Here is a 25,564-nt window from a genome sequence, read left to right on the forward strand (position 1 = left end):
AATAATATATTCTCATATTTTACACTATTTCAAAACAATGAAATGTGACTGTTAAGTATTGATCTCTAAAAAAAATTGAATTTACAATTCTGCATATAAAAATATAATTTACGGAACCCCTCCCCCCACCATGGAGTATGTCTTTTGTTTGTTCTGAGACTCGCTGTTGGGAAAGAACGAAGCCATGTCTAGATGGGAGAACAAGCATTTTACTTTTGGAAAGTCTGGACACACATGACACATAGAAAAATAGAACTCTGTGCAGTTTTGCTTGGCCACGCAAAATAATTTTCTTTCCCCTGTGAGTGTACAGTTCACGTGATAATAAATTATCAAAGAAACTATTTAAGGCTCTTGAAGGTTGGGTTCATATTCTTTAAAACATCTATTTCAAATTACCAAACAAATAAATATCCAGGAGATGAAGACAACAAGACAATAAAACATACAGACAAAAATATAAATCAAATAAAAATATATATATTTATAAACTAAAACAAAAACTTCCTGGGCTCTTTCTGTTCCTTAAAGTCTACTTTGGACTGTCCTACTATTATTATTATTATTTTAAAGTCTTTTGTTCTTCCTTCCTTCCTTCCTTCCTTCCTTGCATTCTTCCTTTCTTCATCTGAGTTTCTCCCCCATTTGTACTATTTTATTCTTACGACGGGTAAGAGCGGAGTTTGCAGAGCTGTCCCCTCAGCTGGCCATGCCCAGCGGGTGCATCATCTCAGAATCCAACACCCAGCGGCCGATGCGGTAGAGGAGGCGGGAGTACCAGTGGACTCCCGCTGGCGCGTCGTCTGCTGCAGCAGCTGCGAAGAGGACCGGCGAGGAGAGGCCGCTGGGGTGCAGCGTCGCCAGGAGGGCGTGCGCGACGCGGAAGGGGGCGAATGCCCAGTGGGCCCAGCTGTGCTCCTCGATGACGGCGTAGCACGAGGCCAGCACCTGATTGATGAGGATCGTGCCCTGCGCCGTGAGCGGGGCGTACGCCCCCGAGGCGTCTTCCTGCAGCGACACCCGCTGGACCACCGCGGCCTGCAGCAGCGCCTGCTCCCCCTGGCCCAGCACGTAGACGCGCTGCCCCGGCTGCACGCGGCTGGCGAAGATGGGCCGGGGCTGGGAATGGTTCTGCGGCGGGGCCACAAAGAGCAGGTGGGCCGCCGTGAGCAGGAGGCGTGTCCGAGGCCACTGGGTCTCAATCACGTAGAAGAGCTTGTGCATGGGGGGCTCCTCCTGGTCCAGGAAGGCGAGGAACTCGCTGTACAGCAGCCGCCCCTGCACGTCCGCGGCCAGCACCCGGTCGCCAGGGCTGAGGTCCTTCACCAGCTTGGTGCCTCCTTGCTCCAGATTCACCTGGGCTGATCCTGGGAAGCAGCCGCCCGACTTGGCAGCCACAGAATTCTCTGCACAGGGAAGACAGGAGACTGGGTTAGAGCACAGCCAAGGGGCCAATGCATACAGAACCAGGTAGGTGTGGAGGAGAAGACGCTACCAGAAGCTAAACTGGATAGAACTCTTTGGATTCTGCCTGGGAGCAGCAGAGAGACAAGCATCTGCCCTGTGGAATGACCTCCCCTGAGCCAGGTTGGGCTGCAACAGGTAGCACGGTTTACTTCGGCTTTCCTGCAGCTGTGAGCCGTCTTTGAACCAGCCCCTAATATGACACCACTGAGCATGTTTTCAAATTCCTTTTTTGTAAACCGCTTCAGGAGTGGCTCAGAGGAGAAGTGGCATGTGCATCTGCTAAGAAGTAAGTGTGAAGTTATCAGAATCTCCAAGCTGCTTCCAGGAAGGAACATCCCTGCCTAGCTTGGGTCCTTCCTTCTCCACCTCTGCTTGAGTGCCTTTCTCCATGGCAAGAGCTTTCTCCTTCCTTCTCCATGGAAGGGCTGGGCAGGGATGCCCCCTTCTTGGTGTATGCCCAGCCTCCCCTGCTCCCTGCCCCTGCTGGGGAGGAAGCTGCTTGAGGAGGAGCAGAGAAGAGAGGCCGGGCTCCACAGGCACGCAACCAGAACAGGACAAGTCCACCTCTACCAAGTCCATGATCTGCCTGAGGAGCTCACTCCCGGGCAAGAAGGGGCCACGTGGTTTCAGCTGTGGTGACCCATTCTCTAAGCATCCTTGTTGAGTTCCTGGCCACATTTCATTTGCCGGGCTCATGGTGGCTGCTGGCGAGACCACCTGGTGATTGACCATGATGGATGCCATAATGTTTGAACCCACCCATGGCGTTGCAGGAGATCTTATGAGGAAGAGGACTCCAGAAGACACAGACTGCTACACATTTCAGCTAGTGCTCTGAAATATTACACAGTGTATTTAACACGGGCTACATGCAATCAGTATATCTTACATTTATATATTGTTTTAGGGTGGGAGTGCGTAGAAATGCATCAAGATCAACTAGCGCATCTCTGGATGGCATGCTGCTTATGGATAATAAGCAAACGCCTTTTCAGGTCCAGGAGGGCCTACATTGAATCCCTAACTGCAGAATAGAACCCCTCCTTTAAAAAAGAAAAGAAAAGAAATACTCCTATTTTCTCCTCTTATTTGTACACAGATCAGCTACAAATGATGGAGGGTCTGGTCATAAATGGGTTAAAAATAAAGACGGCTCTGTAGTTGGGGTGAGGGGGTGGCAAGTCTCTGCCCCACATGCCCACTCCTGGCAGAGAGAGCCCTCACAGCAGGTACATTTGCTCCCGGGTTTCCAAAGGCCGCACGGAATTCCCCCCTGCCCTCATCCAGCAACCACAGTAGAGTATCAGGGACCTGCCCTCCACCCCACCAGCCGCAATGGGCATCATACATCGACTTCCAGACTAACAACCAGACTTCCTGTGCATCGGGCTACCTGTGTCTCCTCTCTTTCGAGAAAAACCTCAAGCAAAAAGAAAGTATCGCTGCTGTCCCCGAGACCTGACTTAGGCTGAGAAGTCCCTTCTGTCTGGTCTTGACCCATAAGTGGGATGCCAGCTTCTAAAGCAGTCTTCTCCAGTCAGGTGTCCTCCAGATGTTCCGGACTACAATTCCCAGCACTCCTCCACATTGGGCATCCCGGTTGGGACTGATGAGAGTTGACGTCAAAAACATCTGGAGGGTAATGGATGGGGGAGCTACGGTGCACCAGTCTTCCCCAGTGTTACACTCCAGATGTTTGGATCACATGCCCATCATCTCTCAGCTAGATATTGGGAGTTGTGGCCTGAGGTCTCCCCCCTAATACAGCCTTGGGTCCCCCTCCCCACATCAGTTGCTGTGGTGGTCTTGATTCCACACACCAGCTCTCTGGCCCTCCTAATCACTGGATTCAGTGATGCTGCGGCATGCGGGCTTCCCCAGGACAGCCCTCCCAGCCCCGGAAAATGGGACCCTGCTGAACAGAGTGCACTGTGGGTGTGATGCAGGGCAAGGCGACCCACAGAATCATGCACAATGATGTTCTATGAGCAGAGTCCTTCCTCTCGCTGAAGGCCGCTCCTTGGAGGAAGACAGAGGCTGGATCCAAGCTTGTCAACAAGAATCAGTGGCTGGAATATTATGCTCCTCCCTGATATAGTCAAATTGCCACCAGGTGATTTTAACTCAGCGTTTTCAGAGAACCTTTTTGGGAGTAACCCATGTGGTGCCCAGGAGAACAAAACTGTTCTATTGCGGCAATGTGGTTCAGAACTGAGACCGCACCATCACGGGAGGCACATTGAAGGAAACCCACCGTGCAAGAGTCAGGACAGGCTGTTCAAAACAGCCTGTAAATAGGGCATGTGAAGTGAAGCAGGTCTGGGAACACCTGAAGCTAAGGAGAATGAAGATCTGGCCAGTGTCTTGCCGCAGCTGGGCCAGCCAGCACTTTCTAAAAGGAAGTCAGCGATGAGTCCCTCTTTAACGAAACCCATCTCATGGTGCCTTTGCGATGCCCAGATTTAATTAACGTGAGAATCCACTCGAGTTCTGGCCACCGTGCCCAGACCTGCTCCATTCCACACACCTCATTTTCTTGTTACATCGGCTAGATGCAAACGTGTCCTGTCGTGGTGGCCCTCAGGAGAAGGTGTAAGAGCCAACGGGGGACCCCAGGCCCATCCGGAGTCCCTCTCCCAGCTGCCGATCCAGAAGCAAGAGAGGTCTGAGGCAGGAGTGGTGGCTCCAACACAAAGATGGAGCGCCAGTGTGGTGCAGTGGCTAAGAGCGTGGGGCTGGGACCCAGGCGATCTGGGTTCCAGTCCCCGCTCAGCCATGGAGCCAACTGGGGGACTCTGGGCCAGTCACAGCCTCTCAGCCCAGCCTACCTCACAGGGTGGTTGCTGTGGGGATAAGATGGAGGAGGAGATGTAAGCTGCAAATTTCATGCAACACTTTTGCCTTGCAGCCCCCACCAAACCCACCTTTCGTCTAACTTACGGAAAGGCCCTGTGTAAAGTGGCCAGAGGCAGCGGTGGGATCGGGATGCCTCCAGTTTGTCCAGGTCCTTGTGCTGCACTGAACTTACCTAATGGTGAATCCTGCACTGCATCTGCTAATGGAAGACACACTATCCTTCTGGCTCAAGTCCATGTCTGCCCCCAAGATCTTGACTTCTGCAATTATCATACTAATACATTCCTATAGGTAAGGGAAAATCCAGGGCTTAATTTGAGCAGGGTTCAGCCCAGGAACTTGCTTTGAATGCCAGAGGAATAATTAAAGCAATAAAGAAGGGAGTGCTCGGCTCGGAACATGCATGCGGTGCCTCTTCCTCACAACTGGAGACACCGGGCACGGATGGAACATGTCGGGGTTGATTGTTCCCTTCCTCCTTGCTGTATGTAACGTGCGCGCAGCTCCAGGAGCCCGGGGAAGTCCCAGCTGCGGCCATGTGACCTGTGCCTGGTCTGCTGCCGCTCCGGCGTGTCACGATGCTCTCCTGCATTGATCTCCACTCCATTTCCCCATTGCTTGCAGCATCTGCTGCGTGCAAAGGCGGCTTGCCAGAAGCCACCCTGCGTGGAAACGGGGTTGCGTCGCCGCCGCCTGGGCCTGCGCATCGGCGTGAGGAGAGCAGCTCCCAGCTCCAAGGGTGCAGCACGGAGCTCTGCAGCTACTCCTTTCCCCCAAAGATTAATGCTGGGAAAGTCCCCTCCACTGGCAACGGTGCTGAGGCTGCCGATGTGCCTATGAGCATGATAACAATGCCAGACAAGGAGCCTGAGCGAGACATGCCTGCCTCTTTCCCAGGACAGGCTAGGAGGCTTTGAAATCTAATCTTCCGTCCCCACCCATACGTGTTTGTACACCTGCTGCCTTACCTATGAAGTTTGCACGCATCCCATTAGAATTAAAGGGGTAGCAGGGACGGCGTTAATGCACGCTCGCTCTTCGTCATGCCTCAGCTGCCCAGATGTTAAATCTTCTATGGTTACAACGCGGAAGCCAAGGCAGCAGTCTTAAGCAAAGCTGCAATTGGCTTGGATTTGCAGCTGGAGCCGGGTTCCCTTGCTTGGGAAAACAAAAAATAGTATTTCCAGATCATGGAGAAAGCACTGAGTCTGAGATGAGATAAAGTACTGCAGGATTTCAGTGAGGCTGCAGGCTTTGACTAGTAGATAAATCAACTAAAGTTCAGTTGATTAATTGATGGTGGCAAATTTGAATCCACGGGGTTTGAGTAACAGATAAATTTGTAGACCGACAATGCTTTGGCTCTGGTGTCTTCCTACATGGGCATGGGCAGTCCTCTGTAACGGTAGGCTGTTACAAAGCTGGTGGGGAAGAGTTGAGACCACACAGCTGATTTAAGCTGATGTTTAGACAGGAAAGAGAACTACAACTCCCAGCCAGTTGGTTGGACCATGCTGGGAATGATAGGCCTCTTTCCTGTCCAGACTTGCATCATAATGTGGCCTGCATTGCTTGCCTCCATAAAGAAAGCCACAACCTTGAGTTTATCAAAGTTGAGCAGGGCTGCCAAGGTCAGCCCTGTTCATGGGGCCACTGTAAGCTGGAGGTGCCTTGTTGACCCGTGACAATGACCGGCAAGACCACCATGAGATAGCCTGGTAATCTGCACGGGTCGTTTCCAAAACGTAACCTGGAGAATGTAGGTTTTTATCAGCAGCAGCTCACCAGTCTGATCCTCGGATTGGGCCGGGTGTGCGTGCAGGGTGACCCTCTGCTTGTGAGGCCTAATAGGCCTTTGATGTTTATTCAGTGTGACAACGGGGAGTGATGACACACGCTCAACCTGTGCCATCTATTCTGCATGAGCTGCCTGAATATCCCGAAGGACATCCCGGAAGCGAAGTGCAACTCTCAGGGGTTCTCCAGCAGGCAAGTAGGCATGGGGGAGGGAATCCCCGGAAAGGACCGCTTGGTATCTCCCTACCCCGTGCTTCCGAGGAGGACTCGCCGCAGTTCAGCGACTGAGCACTCGACTCCGTGAACACACCCTGAGCCGGAGGAGGCCGGTCCTTTGTTTGGAGCAGAGGCAAGAGAAGCAGCTCTGAGCAACTTTTGCCCAAGCAAGGCAGGGGCAGGATGAAACGATGGAGCCGTACATCTTGGTGGCCACTGACACTCTGTTACCATGGAAACACGGTTGCTAGGGAGAAGAGAGAACTTGTGCCCTCTGATGAGCTTCGAACTGCAGACGGAATCTGTAGTCCTGCTCGTGGCATCCTGCATCCTGTGCCAGCGCCCCATTCATTTGGGGCCGCACTGGCCTAGTGTTTAGATAGGTGTGTATCAGTGGAGAGCAGGTGAAGAACGTCAGTAGAAAGGGTCCATAGCAAGTCTTCCCACATGCACACCGGAAGTTATCCCAGTAATACGTTCTCCTCCCTCTCTGCCTCCTGCCAGGCCACAGAATTATTTCATTTATTCACTGCATTAGGATGGAGGCAGGGCAGCTGATAACACAGCTTCTGTCTTTGGCACAGATTAAAGATGGCAGGTTGATTTTACGGCTATGTTTTACAGTTTGATTTGACAAGAAGGGCTGAGGTGTGTGATGCAAAGCATCAGCCATGCTATTCTAATGTCCTGAGCACCTTTCAAAACCATTAGGCTCTCCTAGAAGCTGTTAAAGTAGCCATCCTTACTTGGTTCCCTGACCTGCGAATGGTCCGGGCAAGTTGCCCTAGAGAGAGGAAGCCCACGGTTTGCTACCCTTTCTCCAGAAATTGCCCTGTTTGTCCCCTGTATCGAGTGGGAGCTTCCATATGTTAAGGAGTAGGAAGGCGAGCAGGTGCTCCATCTGCGAGACCTTTGCATATGCTAGACTGGGCTGATCCGAATCCTTGCGCCAGCCCCTGTCTCTCAGGTACACCTACCTCACAAGCTTGTTGTGAGGATAAAAAATGGAGAGCATGCATGTTGCCTTGGTAGAAAGCTGGATTATGGATGAAAAGAAATACAAGGAAATCAGTCAGTCAATGTGTGCACTGGCTTAACTGCATTTCCTTGCATTTTGTATGGAAATGCAGCATCTTCCTCTCATCTGCAACCTTAGAACAGGCTAAATGGACATCTGTGTGTGTGTGAGAGAGAGAGAGAAAGAGAGAGACCGAGGGAGAGCGAGATAATTTCTTGAGCTGACTTTCTTTCAGGAACAATGAGAGGAAAGAGGAGCAGAACAAAGAAGCCAGGGCTTCTTGTCCCTCCCAGAACCTGGGCCTCTGCTCCATCTCACAGACGCTCTCAGAACATGCATCTAATGTAATAAACATACCAATCTCCTTGGACATATTTATTGCCCAAAACAATTTAACACCTCTCTCCAGAGAGTCCAAACATGCAGGGTGGGTCTCTTGGCTCTACCCAGGAAGTTAAACATCAGTGCTCAAACAAGGAATGCTTTTCAAGCTCAAACAAGGAACAGCCTGCAAATTCACATTCAAATTTGGTTTCCTTGCTTTCAGAAGATTCGTATTCAGATCAAAACCCTTTGAGGATGACTTCTGCTTACAGACACCCCAAATTCACCCAGGGCCAGCTACTCGCTCACTGAAACAGAGCAGCTATTCTCTGGTGTACTGCATGACAACAAGTCCTGGTTTCTTACACAACATGGAGGGGATACTTAGCCTTGGCCCCTCGGTGTTCCCAGGCTGCTGGCCTGGCACAAGACTCGCTGCTGCCTGAATCCAAGCAGCAAACGGTACTTCGCCCCCAGCCTCTTGCAGTCCTGCGCAAAACCCAAATAACATAATAGTCCGAGCTACTTAAGTTCTCTTGGAACCTAAGGCTGGCCATTCCACAGTCACCTCTTTCCTTCTCCAGGGCAGCAAACATGACGCAAGGTCACAGTTCTGTGGGGATGCTAGCAGCCTCCCAGACTTGGCGGGTTGATGGCGCCCCGTGCAAAACAGAAGGAATGGGGGAGGTGCTTTCCACTGTCTGCATCCCCGCCATGCCGCTCCAGCTCTGCCTTCTGGAAATGGCAGGGAAGGAAAGAGACTGGCGTGGCTTCCCAGTACCCTCTAGAATAGAATAGCAGAGTTGGGAGGGACCTCAAATCCTGGTCAAGCCGGTCTCTTGCCCTCCCCACCCCATCAACTCAGCTCAGAGGTCACAGTCCCAACTCAGAGGGTGGCCGTTCTTTCCTTCTTTCTGTGCTGGCTGTAAGGGGGAAGGGGTGGGATCGCTGACTCTCCAAGCAGGACTATCCTATGTCCCCATCTGTTGATAATGTCTAGGTGATGCAGGATCATTCCCTTCCCGACAAATCATTGCTGCTCTTTCATGGCACCTGCAATCAGCTGCCTGAGGTAGCTGCCTCACAGCAGGGCTGGTCCTGCACTGCTTTGCACTGGCCTAATTAAGACGGGCTGGTTTTATAGTGTAAGAAAATATCCTCAGAACTGGTTGCATCAGGAATAACCATAAGGAACAGCAGCTGCAGCAGTGCCTTTGTATGAAGAATGACTTGCTCAATGCTTGTTGAAATCTGGCCTCTTTACACCCGGTGTTCAGTCTGTTAGGAGGCCATGACTTTGAATTAGATCAGCATGAAAAACGTGCTACAGTCCCAAGCCTGGAAGTGAGGCCTGTTTCTCCCTAGACAGTTTTCTTTCATAGATTCCACTTGTGTGCAGCTGCTCTCAACAGTTTGCATCCAGTGTTAGTCCCCCTTAGAGCAGTCCGACTCCCAAGCTTAAGTATTTGAACAAGTATTTTGTGCCCTAAACAGCCAGAACTACCTTCTAGATCATATTTTTGAACTTGCCACAGTCTCTCTTTATCCTCACTACCTCAATTCCCTCCTCAAACCCCAAATGGTCTGTGTAACCTTTGACATAACCTGCAAGCCACCTCTCAGCCCCCTGGGGACAGGGGGACCTATAGCCTTCCAGATGTTGCTGGACTCCAATTTCCATCAGCCCCAGCATGCATGGTAAAAGCATGGGCTGCTGCTGTCCAACAACTTTGGCAGGACCACACAAGGTGCCTCACTGCTTACTCAGGCAAAACAGAACAAAACTCACACTGTTCCCAGTTTACTGTTGCCACCAATCTCCTCTTCCCCATATTAGACTGCAGGGTCCCAGGAGAGAGGCCTGCTTTGGTTGCCCAGCACCAGACACCCTATATAATTTATGAACCGATAATTGCAAGAATGTATATGAAGAGGATTCCTTCATCCCCGTGTACTCTCTCTTCCGCCAGTCCAGCATTAGACTAGGACATCCCAGTTGGCTATGACCCCCATTATCTGGGATCCCGGCTTGGAAAATGAAAGCATAACCACTAGGAGCTGGAAGCAAGAACTGGCTTGCTCCTTTTTTGGTGAGTCTTCCTCTCCATCAGGCGCCCACAGTTCACCCCATTCAGGAGTGTCCCCTATTCTCTGGGTGTCGTTTTCAGGGAGCTGGGATGGCCGCCATGGGAAGGAGGCAGTGGGGGAGTCCAGTTCCACCAGGCAGAGGAGCAATGTCAATCTGGTTCCAGTTGTGGCTCTCTACACAATAGAGACAGCCATGCAGCGACCAGAAGTGGCCACAACATTTGAGCGTCTGATCCAGAGTTGCACTGGATCAACTTCCAAGCAGTAACTCACAATGATCGGGTAAGATCTACTATACATAACTGCAGTTGAAGAAAGAGTACACTTAATATATTTTACGGGTATGTTTAAGGAGGCACATGTGGATGCAACCCAACATGTACTTTAAAAACACGCATAGTATTCAGGTATGGGAGATTCAGGACTGAAGAGAGCAAGAGCAAGTTCACATAGCACACAGTTAAACTTGGAGTTCAAGGCCACGAGATGGCAGTTCGTGCATCCTAACTTAGGCAGCTTTAAAGGAAGAAGAGACAAATTTGTTGACGACAAGGCTATCAATAGCTACTCATCTCGCCTGCATACACCATTTGCTGGAGAGTCCAACACGGCACGCATGTCCTGCTTATTGGTTGCCCACGGGCAACTGTCTGGACACTTGGGCAAACAAGTCTCTGGAGTAGATAGCCCCTTTGGGGAAAGGTTCAAGCTTCTCCTGAAGGAGTTGACTCGGTCTCAGGATCAGCTAGGAGTTATAGGTTTGCAAGCTTGGACTGAGATGCTCAAAGATTGTTGTACTTCCTGAACTGGCACACTCGAGAGGCTTTGGACACCTGGTCCCATCAGCCCTAGGTCAAGAATGTCGAAAAGTATAGTCCAAAACCTCTGGAGGGCACCAGTTCTGGTGGGCTACAACACCCTTGAATTGTATATAGCCCTTACTTGTCATTATCCGTTAGTATATCTATACCACAAACTAGCAGCTCAACTCTATGCAAAATGATTCAGAAGTAAGGCCCACTGCACTCAGTGGGGTTTATATTGTGTGTCTACCATCAGAGCCTTAGACTGACTATATTATCTCCCTCCAAGGAATCTTGGCAGTGGGGCAATGAAAAACAAGACTAAAGGTGCAGGTTTAGACAACTCCCAGCATGCTCCAGCCAGCTACAATCCTATAAACACTAGACTTACGACTAGAATGAAGTCTTATTCAGCTCAGTGGGACTGACTTTTGAGTCGAGTTTAATGCACAGGATGAAACTTTAAGGATGATTGGGGACAATGTTATTGGAAGAAACATCTTCCATGGGGGGCATTTACCAGAACCAATTTCATCCTGAAAACACATTTCATTCTGATGCAGTTCAAAAACAAGGCTCGGAACAGCCCTGAATGCCTTTCTTAGAAAGAGTGAAAACAATCAAACCAACCCAAGGAAGGAAGGAAGGAAGGAAGGGGGAAGGAAGGAAGGAAGGAAGGAAGGAAGGAAGGAAGGAAGGAAGGACGGACGGACATTGACTGGCTAACAACGCCATCTCTTCTGCTTGGGAATGGAAGATGCATCATGAGCCAGCCAGAAATCTTTCTGGCCGGGGGTGAAATACGGCAATTCGTGAGCAGTGGTGCCCTTTCTAAGGAATCGAACGCCACCTCCACGCGGTCCCCTGTCCTCCGAGCCCTGCTTCAGCCAGGGCTTTGTTTACACACTCAGAGGGGCCTGATAAAAAGGCCCAGTTGTGTAGCAACTTGGTAAACATGCCAGCAAACTGCCGGAGGTGTGAAAATCTGCTCCTTTGAGCAGGCCCTTATTTGGGTGCACTAATTAAAATCCAATAAAGGGTCGGCACTGTCATTCTGATCTGTGTAATAAAGGGAGGCACTCTTAAAAGAGAGGAGACACTTCCAATTCTCCACCCCACCCTCACACCCTATTTGTTCAGGTGTGGGGGGGGGACCTCTACACCAATTCACACACATACACTCCAAAATTTAAAAAAAGAGAAAGACACCCCCGCACAGAATCCCCCAAAGTTCTTCCAAGCCCTATTTGCACAGACCGGGAGACTTTTCCAAAACACTCAAGATGTGTATTTGAATTTGAAATGGAGGAGTTTGCTCTCATTATCCCGGTCTCTTTTAATGCTGGTGCCCTCCTGACAGCCATTCAGGCCTGGTGTGAGTGCGTGTGAGGCAGAGCGGGGCTGGGGGACCTGCCTCTTTAGCATTCCAATCTCCCGGATCATACTTTTGGCAAATAGAGATGGCAGCTCAAAGGAACTTCCCTGCCCAGACCCCTCTGCGTTTTAATCTTCTCATCAGATTCTCAGTCATGAAACCAGAGCGCGGCCATTTGAAACCGGCTTGAGCAGACGGGATTCAAGGCAGCTCCCAGGAAATCCACCTTGTACAGTCACACGACCTCGTGTGACATGCCCTTAAATTATTCCCCTCCCTCCACAAACTCCCGAGTGTGCGCTGCATGCTAATGCCTGGATTTGGTCCTGGGGAAAGGTTTGCTGCCCATGGACGCCACAAAGGGCTGGGGTTAGGGCTGGGGTAGGCTGCATGGGTTTACCCAAGTTAGCAGAGTCCGTAGAGAGGGGGCATTTCCAAATCTGCTTGGAAGGTGACTACAGGGTTGATCATGCTGGCTGTGGATGATGGGGGTTGCAGGCCAACCCATGTGGACCACAGCACAGGCTGGGGAAGGGGCCTCGAAATGAAAAGATGGCGGAGCAAAGAGTGCAGAAGTGTGCACGGAGAAGTACCCACTTCAGATCTCACATCCTCCACTATAACAATTAACTGATTACTACTGGGACTCCGACTCCTCCTCTCAGGACTACTGTGGCTACTACAGAGGCATGTAATGCTTTTCAACTGTTCCGAGCACTTCGCATGGTCATCTTTGGCATGATGGTGCTGTGAGGCTGAGCAATCTTAGCCCCGTCAGGTGATGGTCATCAGGACAGAGCGGGAAAGAGGGTGAGGGAAAATGGAGGACATCCATCCTCCACCCGCCCCACACTTCTGGCTCCTGTGTGCACATGATTCTGCAGGGTGGTTGGTGCCTTCCCTTTATCCAAAATACAGAGCATGGCTATAGCAGCACAGTGTGTTCTGCAGGACCGTGGACACTCTGTGCAGACAACAGGCACAGCCCTGAGCCTTCCTCCATGTCGTCACTTCTCCTGAATGGGTGAGCTGAAAGTAGGCCTCCAGAGGTGGACCCTACCTACCTGCCAGAACTAGCGAGGCTGGGAGTTGAAGGCCAAAGCACCTGGAGGCCAACCTTCTGCCCACCCATCTTAAGACTTTGCGCCATGCTGACTTGATTGCTCTCTATACCACATGGCAATAAATTCACTTTATGGGCTTGAGGTGAAGCTAGATAAGGGGGGCTTATAAAGGGATGTGCACAATTAAACTTTTGAACTGAATCCCTGGAAGGCCACCTGCCCCACCACCCTGTTGTCCAAGGGCTCTTACTAAATTAAAGGTACCACAGTCCTAATGATCTACATTGCATCTGATTGCCCCAGGTGAGCTGACAATTTGCCCCTTGTGCTTCACCTCCTCCTGTCCTCCCCACGAATCTTTCTGCTTAAGGCTTTCTCAGAATTAAAAATCCTCCTTTCCCCTGCCATACATCCCTTTTTCTGAGGAGTGGTCCTCCTTAGGAGACAAGGCTCATTAATGACACCCAGAAAGAGAGACTTTAACACATATGTAAATTGGCATATGCACATTTGTGCTTGGTTTCTTTCTTTCTTTCTTTCTTTCTTTCTTTCTTTCTTTCTTTCTTTCTTTCATGGACCTGGCTCCTTTTGGCACCTATCCCCACCCTACTTCCAAAACACTTGAATGGCATTTTTCATAATCCTTGGCCATTGGTCACACCAGCTGAGGCTCAGCTGAGTTACAGTCCAAAACCTCTGGAGGAAAGCAAGTTCCGTGCCCCCAGGAGTTAATGTGGAACAAGATCCCTCGCTCAGGCCTGACCGTGGGTCTGCAACACACCTTTCCAAACTCCTCAAAACCCTCCCCTCAAATTTCCATGTCATGCTTTGGGCACCTGCTCTTTCCTAACAACATTTTTAAAGATGCAAAATTATCCATGCTCTTCCCCCTTCAGCGTTAGCCTCTGCCCAGGTCACTTTCTGTCTTCTATGCCGTCCGTGTTGCAATTGTGCAGAGTCCTTTGGTTTGGGTGTGGAGGAGGGAGTGTAATGACAAGGACAGGCAAGGAGGGGATGCAGTTGTCCTTGACTTCAAAAAGTCAAGGCCCCGCTGAGGCTCATTCTTATCTATCAGCTATGGCAGGAATCTCCAGATGCATCCCGGCTGATCTCTCCCTCCCTCTGTTCTCTCCCGCTGCCCCCGCCCTGCTTCTTGTGTGTGTGTGTGTGTGTGTGTGTGTGTCTATAAGTAGAGATCCAGGTTCGGGGTGGATCGACAGCCCCAAAGAAGTGCCTTTCCCCACACGGTGCTCCTTGCGGCAGCCCCTTCAACCCTCTGAAAGTGCTGCACCGAGGGTCGCCTGAACAGGGCGAGCTTTGGTGAATGTGCATGGGAGGGAAAGTCTTCCAAAACCAAGCAGAGCGACCCGCTGTGAGTGGAGTCCTTCTGCAAACTGAAGGTGCCTTCTTCTTGCAGATGGCAGACCCCACGGTCAAACAACAGTGAGCGGAGCTTGCCTGCTGCAGGCACAGGGGTGCTTCCCCTGCCACCACCATGGGGATGCCCGTGGCCAGGCGAAGCGGAGGCTCCACGCAGGCCCTGCCGTCCCGCTCGCTGACCTGCATTCCTGGCATCCATTGGCAGTCTCTGCAAGACCCCAGAGCCCTTCCTCTGCTATGAGCCAGGCTCTGAGCGGGGCTGGGGGCCACTGCCACAAATTGCTCCAAAGGCTGGCAATGCCGAGTCCCGGCCGGAACCACTTTGGCATCCGCAGCTTGCATTCCCCAAGCTGGTGCCCTCCCGATGTGGTGGACTCCCAGTGTTCCCCAGCAAGCTATACAGTCTGGGTGTGCTGTGAGTTGTGGTCCTATCAATGCTCTGGGGCATCAGCACATTGCAAAGGTGTGCGCGAGTCTTTAGTGACTGAGTGAACAAACTTCCTTAGATCTGTAATGCACGCACATTAGTTTTGGATCATAAATCCTCAGGCTTTGGGCCTTAGCAAACCCTTTTCTTGCGGGGGAGGGATGTTTCCTAATGCATCCTAAAAGCCACCCTGCCATCCTCCAAAGAACTATTGAGCCAACCAGGATACGCTCGTGTAGGTCAGTGCTTGCATTACGCATTGGAATGGGGGCAGGGGGGGAGGCCAGACTGCTTGCGTGACCTTCAACACGCCGAAAGTGTTGCAAGCCAGAAAACTCGCAAACTCTGTGGGGGCTGGACTGGGAGAATCCAGCGAAGTCTTGCAGTTCATTGATAAGGAGCTAATTGCCTGGAGGCAGGTGGAATGGACCTCTCTGTGAAAGATCATCGCGAGCTGGGCTGGGTTCCATGGACTGACATCTCTACCTCGTTTTTGTACTACAGAAAATAAAAGTTTCGGTTCTCCTTCCATGTGCCTCTCACTTTAAGCACATATTACAAGTGTGCGTGCACACACTTGTAATATCTAGCCTCCTAAACACTCCTTTCTTCGAGAAACGGAGAGGACCCATTTCCACTAGTCAACAGTCTTCCCAGGGGGCTGAAAACAAACCTGCCCTGCATGTCAGTTTCTCATATCCAGAAGCATGCTCAGTAGCAAATACACATTTGCACCGATTTTCAAAGCTTTTCACTTATTCCTTGGCACTAAAAACAGCTTTCAGTGTCTGACCTGAGTGGCCAGGAGCACGTGGGGTTAGGCAGTGGGGGAAGAGACTGGAGCCTCAAGAAAAGTGTATTTTTATGAAGTCTGGTTAAAAGAAATCTGATCTGCTCCCACGCCGTTCTTAATGAGGTCTCATCCATTGTCTTTCTCCCCATCACACGTGCTTTGTTAACCCTTCTTATGTCAACTGATATATTTAGAGTAATTTCATTATTTTTCTTTCGCAGCTTCGTGTTTCTTGGCACTTTTAAAGTGTTTCCTTTAAAAGCCACGCAACACACAAGGGGAGATGGTGAAACCAGCCACATGCTTCCTTCCCAAATCATTCACTGTTAACTGCTTTGTGAAAAAGCGACAATTTATGGGAAAGGTGGAGGGGAGAGGGGTGGGAGAACCTTGCTCCCCAAAGGGTGCATTTTCCAAAAGACCAGCAGGTGGCGGTCTAAGCATGGGGGATTCCCAGCAGCTGCAGGTGAATTGAAAGAAGGAAAACTTAAAGGGGGTCAAATTTTTTGGCCTCAAAAGCTGGTGGAAAGAAAGAACTACCCTTAGTGCCCCACAGAATTCGCCTCTCATGTAAACGGTCCCTGCTTAGGGTTCACATGTAAAATAATTTTCATAGTTCTATGATGGATTTTTTTTTGAGGGCCCTGGAGAGTTTAGGATGAATACAGGATGGGGAATGGAAGGTTATTTAAATAGGCTACACGTGTCGCACTTCCAGTTTGGGATTTGGTCTCTACCAGGATATTCCCAAAGAAAATGGATTCTGGTCAGCAGCCTTTCTGTCAGAAGCTGGATTTCCCCTGCCCCCTTTGTAAATTGCTTTGGCGGTACAGAAAAGGCGGTACAGAAAATTGATTAACACCATCACTCTAACAGTAACAATAATGCGTGTGTAGAATAATCTATACCTGGCAGACTAGGTTATTTGTGAGTCGCGTGGCCTATCAGGCAATCAGTCATGTTAGTTAACATGTTAGTTAAGACTGGAATCCCTTCCTTCATTTCACGGATGCCACCAAAGGGGTGTCCTGCCACATGCCCCATTAAAACTCTCCAAGCTTGGACCCCAGCCCCACATGCCCTGGAGCCACTGGAAACCCAGAGTCCCTGGGGGCTGGAGGACAACTCCCAGGGCCTCTGTCTGCGGTCATTTGCATGGAAGCTGCGGCTCCGTTGATGTCCTTGGGCTGGGAGTCAGACCCATGGGCTTCTTCCAGCACCGTTCTGTGCAAGTCCGCTCAGTCGCGAGTCCCACCCGGTGCAAAGGAGCCTCCTCCCAGGTGAATGGGGCGACTGACTGTGCTTGACTGGGCAGGCGGTTCGATTGTAAGCTCTTATTTGCGCACACGCAGACGGCCCGCAAAGTTCGGATGGATTCATCCGAATGAATCGCCCCCTCCACCACGCAACATTGCGGGAGGCACCCAATCGCCCCCTGGGGCCAGAAGAGCACTAGCCGGCCTGGCTCTGACAGGTTTACGTTAAGCTATGCAGAGCAGCTGGGCAATTTGCATCCAAGGACCTGCAACCTGGATCCTGGGCAGAGCACGTGGCTGCCATGGTCTGACTAAGGTTGCGCATGAATTCACCTTACAGCTACATGTGTGATTCCATCAGTTCCATACATGTGTGTTGGAACTCTGGCGCACCAGTCTGGCGATGCGGCTGCCGGAAGGACCCCCTGCAGGGGTGCAGTGGGGATACTGGAAGCACTGGCCCTCTCCCAGCCGACCCTTCTCAAAAGCTGCACCCTTAGCATCCTGTGGCTGCAGATGGTGGTGGGGGAGGTCCTGCCGGCTTGCAGGGACAGTGGTCTTAAGCTCCCCTCATTGCCTCCCATTACTCACACAGGTGAGGGCTCAGTGAAGCTGCAGGCCAAAGCACCTGTTGCCCACGCCTTCTCCCAAAGGTGTGTGGGTGAGATTCAGCTTTGGCCAGTGAGGCTTTGACTGTGACTAGCAGCTTAGGAGCCAAGAGCACCGGGCTATGTCCATGGGCAGGCCGGACTGCACATCTCACAGCCTGCCCCACAGTCTCCCCAGTGGGAAAGGGGGCAAATCTTTGTGAGCCGCCCCGAGGCTTCGGCGAATGGGGAGGCATAGAAATTTTCTAAATAAATAAAATAAATAAATGAGCCAGGGGGTGGTGGGTTCACCCCTCAGGGGGGCAACCCGCCCCCTGTCCTCGTTCACACACCAGTCCACGGGAATGGCCACTGTGGTGAGGTGCCATCAAGTCCTCTCCAACCTGTGGCAACCTCAGGGATGAAAGCCCTTCAAAACGCCCCGTCCAGGACAGCCCTGCTCAGCTGGTCGAAACCCCAGGCTCCCACCCACCTCTCTTGTCCTTCTGCCCTTGCCTTTCCTGGCATGCTTGCCTCCTCCAGGGAGTGGGCACTAGCAACCAAGACCTGGAAGGGTGTGGGGAGGAGGTCCATCAGGGGCTATGACTGACCAGCACAGCCAGGCAGGCCCTGGGTCTCAGAAGTAAGTAGCACATCCGCCAGTGCCTGGTGGCCACTGCTGGAAAGACAATCCTGGGCACAGGTGAGCCCTGCTCTGGGCAGCCAGACCATCCTGGGGTCGTCACAGGCTCCGTGGGTGAGAGGAGCTCTGTGGCTGTTCCACTGGGGCAGCTTCCTTCCAGCAGGCTTGCCTGGTCTCCTCCCTTTAGGATGGCTGCTCGGAACAGGAGGAGAAGGGACAGGCGACCCAGGCATGGACCTCGACTCCCCCCGAGGAAGGACACAGCCGTGTGTCTACACAGCATGGCTGGATGGAGGATGGTTGGAAGGGGAGGCCTGAATGAGGTTGCACGTTAACTTGGGCTACTCTCCACAACTGTGTGACAACCCAGCACCTCTGCAAACCAATTAGCTCACTCCACCCAATGGATAGAGCAGACTGCCATGTTTTCTCTGGTAGTCTTCCCTCCCAAGAGAAGGCATTCATTCTCCCTGCTGTTCTAAATCATCTCCCACCACCCACCTCTTTTCTTGTCCCTCTAACACAGACTAGGAAGGAACTATGGACTTTTATATAGTATCTAAGATACTGGTGATGCTACCAATGCTAAATCAATAGTAAGGTAGGAGTAGTTACAACATTACTAGCAGTAGCAGTCTTAGTAGCTGGCTGTGAGACAGAGTAAGCTATCTGGTCTGTGTCTGCCCTAGCATGTTGCACAGGCATGTCAAATGGCTACTGATACTAGTAGTAAAGGATCCTCCTCCTACTCCCAACAGGAACAATGGCAATAAGGGGTTAGGATCAAGCACCGGTGCCTTCTGTGATCTCCATATCATGTTGTTGGTGCTCAAAATGCAATCCCACTGGAAGTGTTACTACATGATTACTACTGGTAGTAAGATCTTAGAACTGCTGTTTCTCTTTCTATAGGGCACCTAGCTATGACAAATGTGACAAGCTCCTACTAGGGAGTGACGAGGGCCCTGGCAAGTAGAAGACCGGCCTTTTCTGGCCCTGAGAGGCCCCCCGGCTGCCCCGCCCACACCGTCTTACCGGCTTTGACCGAGCAGTGGATGTGTGCCTTGGACTCGTAGTAGACCCAGTCGAAGCCGGCCTCCACGGCCAAGCGAGCCAGCATGCCGTATTTGCTGCGGTCCCGATCCGAGGTGGTGATGTCCACGGCACGGCCCTCATAGTGCAGCGACTCCTCGGAGTGGTGGCCGTCCTCGTCCCAGCCTTCGGTGACACGCAGCTTCACGCCGGGCCACTGGTTCATCACGGAGATCGCCAGTGCGTTGAGTTTGTCCTTGCAGCGCTGTGGGGCGAAGGAGCACAGGAGCATCGCCAGGGGGGGAAAGCACACTGCGGCACAACACCGGGACACAGGAAGGGCACAGGACCCCCACCACGCTGGGCCTGCCAGATCGCAATTCCCACCCTCCCCAGACAACAGGGGCAGGTGGGAGCAGTTGCCCCATGCATCTGGAGGGCAGCAGGTTTAAGAAGGCAGCGGGAAGTGGTTCCAGGGGCGTTTCCTCTCAGCTGCCTCGCCCCTGACCTGAGGCGTTCAGCCCAAGGCCCGGTCCCCAGGGAGGGTTGGCGGGGATCCAGTCCTTCATGCACATCCAAAGGGCCCAGCTCCCTTTGCCCTGCCCATCTGTTTCTATTTCTAGGGCTCACACGGGAGCAAGGGAAGGCCGTGAGCCACACAGCTGAGGCTTGATCCTCCTGCTTCAAAAGCAGACCTCTCGCATCATCTTAGGATGGCAGCGCTCAGAACCTCCTTCCGGCGCCTGTTTGGGGACTCCCGCCCAAGCGTGTGGCTTGCTCCTTAGGCTGCCCTGCTCCACCCCTCCTGAGGGAGGAAAGCCCGTTGGTAATAGGCGAGTAGAATTTCCTGCGCAAATTTTGGCTCTCCATTTAGGACGTGCGCAAGGGCTCTGGCAGAATTAGCAGGTGAGCAGAAAAGGGGAGACTCTGGGCAGACAAACGGCAGACCGTGGACAGCGAGGGCAGCAAAGCTGTGCAAACAGGGGACCAATTTCCAAGAAAACCCAGACAGGATCCACTCATGGGACTCAAGGAGGGGGGTGTGCCTGTGTGTGCGGGTGGGAGGGGACAAGGAGGCGGGCCAGAGAATGCTGAAGCCTGGAGGATGTATTTTCTGCCTAGATGAGCATGGATTTGCGCCTCTGCAGAAGAATCCTGCCCTGCCCCATTCACCCCACAGACACAGGCCCAGTGCACCCGCGTCGACTGAGCAGCCCCTGCCATCCCTCCTCCTGGTGCTGCAAAGGTGCACCTGGAAGCTCAGGGCGCAGCAGGTGCAGGCTTGGCCCCTTCCTCATTATCGGCAGCAAAGCAGCTTACTGGGAGACGCCGCTGTCATCTACTGGAAGTCCCAGCCCTCCCCAGCTCCCTCCCGCTCTGCCCTGCTGGCTGGCAGTAGGAGGAAAGGAAGCCCCACACTTCCGGGGCGCTTGGGAAGGCAGATGTTCTGGATCCCAGTACTGCTGACCATTGGCTGGGGCTGATGGGGACAGAGCGGACCAGCACAGAACCACAGAGTTGGAAGGGCCTAGAAGGCCATCTGGTCCGACCCCCTGCCCAGTGCAGGAGGCCAGTCTCCCACCCAACTATTAACCAGGCCTGATCCCACTTGGCCTCTGAGATTAGGCAGGATCGGGCTCTTCAGGCTACAGCGAGCGAAAGGCCAAAGTGTCCGGAGGGCGCCTGCTTAGGATAGACTCATCCAGTGTATCTGATGTGCAGCGCATTCCACGAGTGTGTGCTTGGTTGACTCACAGTCCCAGGACTAGAAGCGAACTGAGGCAGGAGTCTAAGAAAATGAGCGATGGACAGAGACAGAGCTGGACAGGAGGCTGATTTACACTGTTGCCTAAATGTAAAGCTCATCTGAATAACAAACAGCAGATCTATGAGTCAAGACAATGGGAGAGTTAGCCCTCTGATGCCAAACATGCTTATTCCAAGGTCCGTTTGGATCGTGCTAGTGGAGCCCACATGCCAGGTAGGATTGGGGAATAAGCCCCACCAAGACTTGCTGCTCAGCAGGCACACCCAGGGTCGGTCTGTGTGCTGGGTAGGAGCCCATCGTTCCATGCAATTCTATGCATGCTTGGCTGCAGGACTGCCAGAGCATTCATAGGACTGCACTCTGTGAACACACGCCTTGGGAACCCTTGTTTTCTGGAGTCCGCGTGGGACCGGCAACCACAGATTTTATTTGAAAATCTGTAGTGAGACTTTCTTAGGAGGGTCTACATGCAAAGTGCAGGGGAGTCCCTTTGGGTTCCATGAGGTATATTACCTGAGTAAGTCACTTACAGGTCAGCTTTCTGGAGGAGGGTCTTATTTCAATGCAATCCAATGCATGTTTACTCCCGAGTAAGTCCTACTGTATCCCAAGTGGCTTTCTCCCTGGCACAGCTTGTCTAGTCTGGAGCTCCCCACAGAGGTTGTCGGACTACAGTGTCCACAATCCCTGGCCATTGCCCATTGGCCATTCTGCCCGAGGTGCTGATGTGAGGTGGAGTCCAAGCAACCGGAGGACACCACATGACCCTGGGCAGATTATCTGGTGTTTAGGATTGCAGCTTCTCTACCTGTAGCTCTTCTCAAATATACAGGATCACATGTTAAAACTTTTGCTAAGGTAGGCTATTTTCAGACTCCATGGATGTCAAGGTATATGCGAACATGTTTGAAAGCTTCTGTATGCATAAAAAACAGATCACTGTACAGGGAGGAAAAACAAGACTAGGCCAAACCCTACCTCCTGAAACACTAGCTTTCTACCTGCAAGGCAGCTCTTTTCACTTGGGGAACATTCTGTTCTACTCCCCCTCAGGCCCCTACAAACCCACGGACAGCCTGAGATGCTACAGCTGACTGGTAATTTGATCTCACAGGCCCCACCACTTTTGTGCCACTTCTGTTACTCTTCCGTGTCTTCCTGTGCCGCTCATGGCAAATACCTTGTCATTGGGTTGGATCCAATGCTTAGCACAGATGCCCTGAAATCAGCCAGATATGAATTTGGCATGACTAACTCAAGGCTCATGGATCTGATTCCGGACTTGGGCAGAGAAGCAGACCGACTGAAGTCCCATGGACCTGCTCCATGCCTAAATCTGGTGTCGGCTCAGTCACGTCTACTTGGCTCAGCCCTTGCTACCTAGACTGGTTCATTTCTGGCCCTCTGCAGCCATTGCTGGTGGCTCCCTGCGAAGGGTAGGTCTGGTGCCCTCCAGAAAAGATGCCTCCAGATGTCTCAAACATCTGGAGGGTGCCAAGTGGGGAAGGCAGACCTCCTCCTCCCCCGTTCTTCCGCTATTAAGGAGAACAAAAGCGTCCCTGAAAGCCAGCAGGAGATATGAACTGTGTAGGGAAGAGAGGATGTGCCTGGCCAGGAGTCCAACAGCACCAAACTCGATTTCGGCATTGTGGGAAGGAAGGCAGTACTGGCCACCCCGTTTAAAGGCCTGCAGCCTGCTCTTCCGCGCTCATCTGCTCAGAAGTCAGTCCCGTGGCTGGTGAAAGGGGGCGGACTCCCGGGCCAGCTGAGAAGTGCGGGGAAGGTGGACGCACCGGTCCTCCCAGCGCCTCCTCCTGGGGCATCCGGCTCGCCTCGCGCCCCCGGCCTCCATCGCACCGCCCCAGCCAGAAGGGCTTCCGCGGAACCTCCCCACAGGGGCGCGGGTGTCTGTGCGCGGCCGCCCCCCCCCCATTGTGTTCGATGCGCTCCTGCTGGCTGCGCATTTCTGCGGATCGCCGCGAAAAACGTGCCGCTCCCGCGCCGCACTCCGGGAGGGCTTTGCTTCAGCAGCGGCATCATCCCCGCTCTGATCCGCCGCTCGGGTGACGGCGAGGATGCCGCTGAGGCCTCCGAGGAACAGCTTGCGCGGAGAGAGCCAGCCGAGCGCACGGACGGCCCCCTCGCCCGCGGGATCCCCGGAGGTCGCCCATGGGCGGCGGAGGGCTGGGGGGCGCCGGCCGCGCGGAGGTGCGGACGCCGCTAGGGAAGGCGCGAAAGTCCCAAAGCGAAATGGGGGCCGGGGGCGAGAGAAGTGCGTGGCGCAGGCCGACACGCGTCGCGGGCGGATGGACCGAGGCGGGCGGCTCCCGGCCGCCTGCTGGTCGATCTCCAAGGGGAAGGGCCAGGCTGGCTGAGCGGGAGCGGGAGCGGTCGCGTCCAAAGCCGTGAAGGCGCGGCTGTTCATTCATTCATTCATTCATTCATTCATTCATTCATTCATTGGGTCGTGCGCCACCGATCGAGCCCCGTCCCGCTCAGCCACCGTGAGCACAGCTGGATGCTCGCTCCCCCGGGTGCGCGTGCGAGAGCGGCTTCCCTCCCAGCTGGCAGTCGCCTGGAGCGCCCGCCCAGCCCAGCCCAGCCCAGCCCAGCCCTCTACCCTCGGTGGCCGCTTCCGGGGAGTAGGGCCCATCCACTCCACGACACGCCTTACACCGCACGTGCGCACCGGCCCGCGCGCACTTGCCAGAAAGACAGACGCCGCGTCACACCCCCCGAGACTTACTCCAGAGCCGAAAAGACAGCAGCTCGGGCTGCGGCAGTCCACGCTCCTGCGCCTCCGGCTTCGGGAGCACGTGTGCCACTGGGCCCGGGTAGGTGTGTCCAGGGGGCAGCCCCGGCCCTCCCGAAAACAGTGGGACGCCGCCGCAAGGATCGCCTCCCTCCAACCCCAGAAGCCAAGGCGCGGGGCACGGCCGAGTGCAAGGAACTGGGAGAGGAAGGGAGGGGGCGAGCTCGCCCCTCTCCGCCGCCTGACACTCGGGCGCCACGGCGGCCGGTGGGTGCCTGCGCGCCCATCCTGCTCCGTGCGCATTGTCGTCACCCCGATTCGTTTTATTTCAGACGAGTTCCAGCTTAATCATAAACGCTCTGGCGCTCTTATCTCGCCCACGGATCCAGCCAGAGGCCGCACGCTCTCGCTCTCCCGCGTCCGCGTCCGCCTGCGGCCCAGGCCTCCTGTCACCGGTATGTTCGGGGTGGCCCGCCTGCTCTGGAATCGCCGTGTTTGCCTTCTTCTCAACCCCCCCTCCCCGCCCCGTGCAGTTAATATTAACTAGGCGCTAATGCATGCAAGCAGCTATTCGGAAAGTTGGACAATTCCATGCAGGGCGCCCGATCTCGCCCCCCCCCACGCCCCCATGCCAAGGCTGAAGGAAGCAGGCAAACTGCTGAATGAGGCAGGGCACGAAGCGGGGGCGGCGGAGTGTGTGTGCGTGTGCGTGTGCGTGTGGTGGGGCGCCGGTCTGGGCCTTACACGTCCCTACCGCGGACATTCTCCGCTTCCACGGCAGCTCTCTGCCCCTCCCCCGCGCGCGCCTCCATCCCTCGCCGCTTCTGCACCGCGGGAGTCGCCCCCCCGGAAGAGCCCGGAGCGGGCGGATGGGCTCGGCCCGATCGCCCATGCCTTTCCCCGGGGCTCGCCCCGGCGCAGCTCCGCCGAAGCGAGCTTCGGCTGCCTGGTCCCCTCCGCGCCTCTCCGCGCTCGGCGGGTCCCGCCCGCAACCGAGGCGCTCGCCAGCTTCCTTCGCCCTCGCGCGACTCCCGGCCGGGGACCCCTGCCGCACCCGGCGCTCCGATGAGCCCTGCCCCGCGCCCCGCCCCGCCCCGCCCGCGCCCGCGCCCGGGGAGCTCGGAGGGCGCAGAGAGCCAGCGCCCCCGCCGCCACCAGCAGCACCTGGCATGGCCCGGAGGTCGCCCTTTGTGCGCAAGGAAGGGCGGGAAAGGGAAGGGTCACCGGGACGCGTGTGCGCGCGGGGGCGGGGGGGGGGCTCTGCTCTCTGTGTGGTTCGGCTGAGGGAAGTGGACAGGGGGTCAGAAGTTCAACGCTGCCAGCCCCCGCAGCGCGCAAGGCCGGCCAGCCGCGTGGAAGGAGCGGGAGCGAAGCCGCAGCCTCTCTCGGGTTACCTCCGGGGAGACAGGGCGGGCGAGCGAGAGGGGAGGCCCGGCGGGGGCGGCACGCGAGGGGGAGCTCCGTCCGCCTCGCCCCGCACAGGCGCACCCCTCTCGGGAGCCGCTCCCGCAGCGCTGCCTTCCGACGGGAGAGCCCTCCCGCCCGGCGAAGGGCGCTTGCCGTGCCGTGCCTTCGCTTCGCCCCGGAGAGAGGAGCCGGCGCGCCCGTCGGGGCCGCCCTCGCCGCCGCGAGCCCCACGCAGCAGGTGAGCGAGGGTCGAGCCGTCTGGACGGAGGCCCGCCCGCCTTTCCCGGGGCGTCCGCGCCGCGGCAGGCGAGCCGCTCCAGAAGGAGCCGCGGCCTCGGCCGGCCGCGCCGAGCAGCTGAAACCCGAGCCGTTGGGATCGATACGGGGCGCGTAAGTGGAGCTGCGAATGCGAGCGGGGGCGGCGCGCTGCGCCCGCTAAGCCGAGCGCGCCCCGTGCCGGCCGGGAGCGAAGGGCCGGCGGGGGGACGCGGCGGGGGAGCCCGGCGCGGGG

The 25,564-nt window shown here is 54.3% G+C and overlaps 1 protein-coding gene across 1 annotated transcript in view; it reads right to left on the reverse strand.

Annotated features, from left to right (window-relative positions):
* Positions 1 to 699: 699 nt before the first annotated feature.
* The window catches only part of SHH (sonic hedgehog signaling molecule), a 26,818-nt gene continuing 1,953 nt past the window's right edge, over positions 700 to 25,564 (reverse strand). The window contains exons 2-3 of the mRNA XM_044425003.1: positions 19,130 to 19,391; positions 700 to 1,406 (exon numbers count right to left, since the gene is read on the reverse strand). Coding sequence (XP_044280938.1) covers positions 700 to 1,406; positions 19,130 to 19,391 — 969 coding nt within the window. The remainder of the gene's footprint in view (positions 1,407 to 19,129; positions 19,392 to 25,564) is intronic.

The sequence above is a fragment of the Varanus komodoensis genome, unplaced genomic scaffold, assembly GCF_004798865.1.
Source record: "Varanus komodoensis strain SLA01 unplaced genomic scaffold, ASM479886v1 scaffold15, whole genome shotgun sequence".
Taxonomy (NCBI): Eukaryota; Metazoa; Chordata; class Lepidosauria; order Squamata; family Varanidae; genus Varanus; species Varanus komodoensis.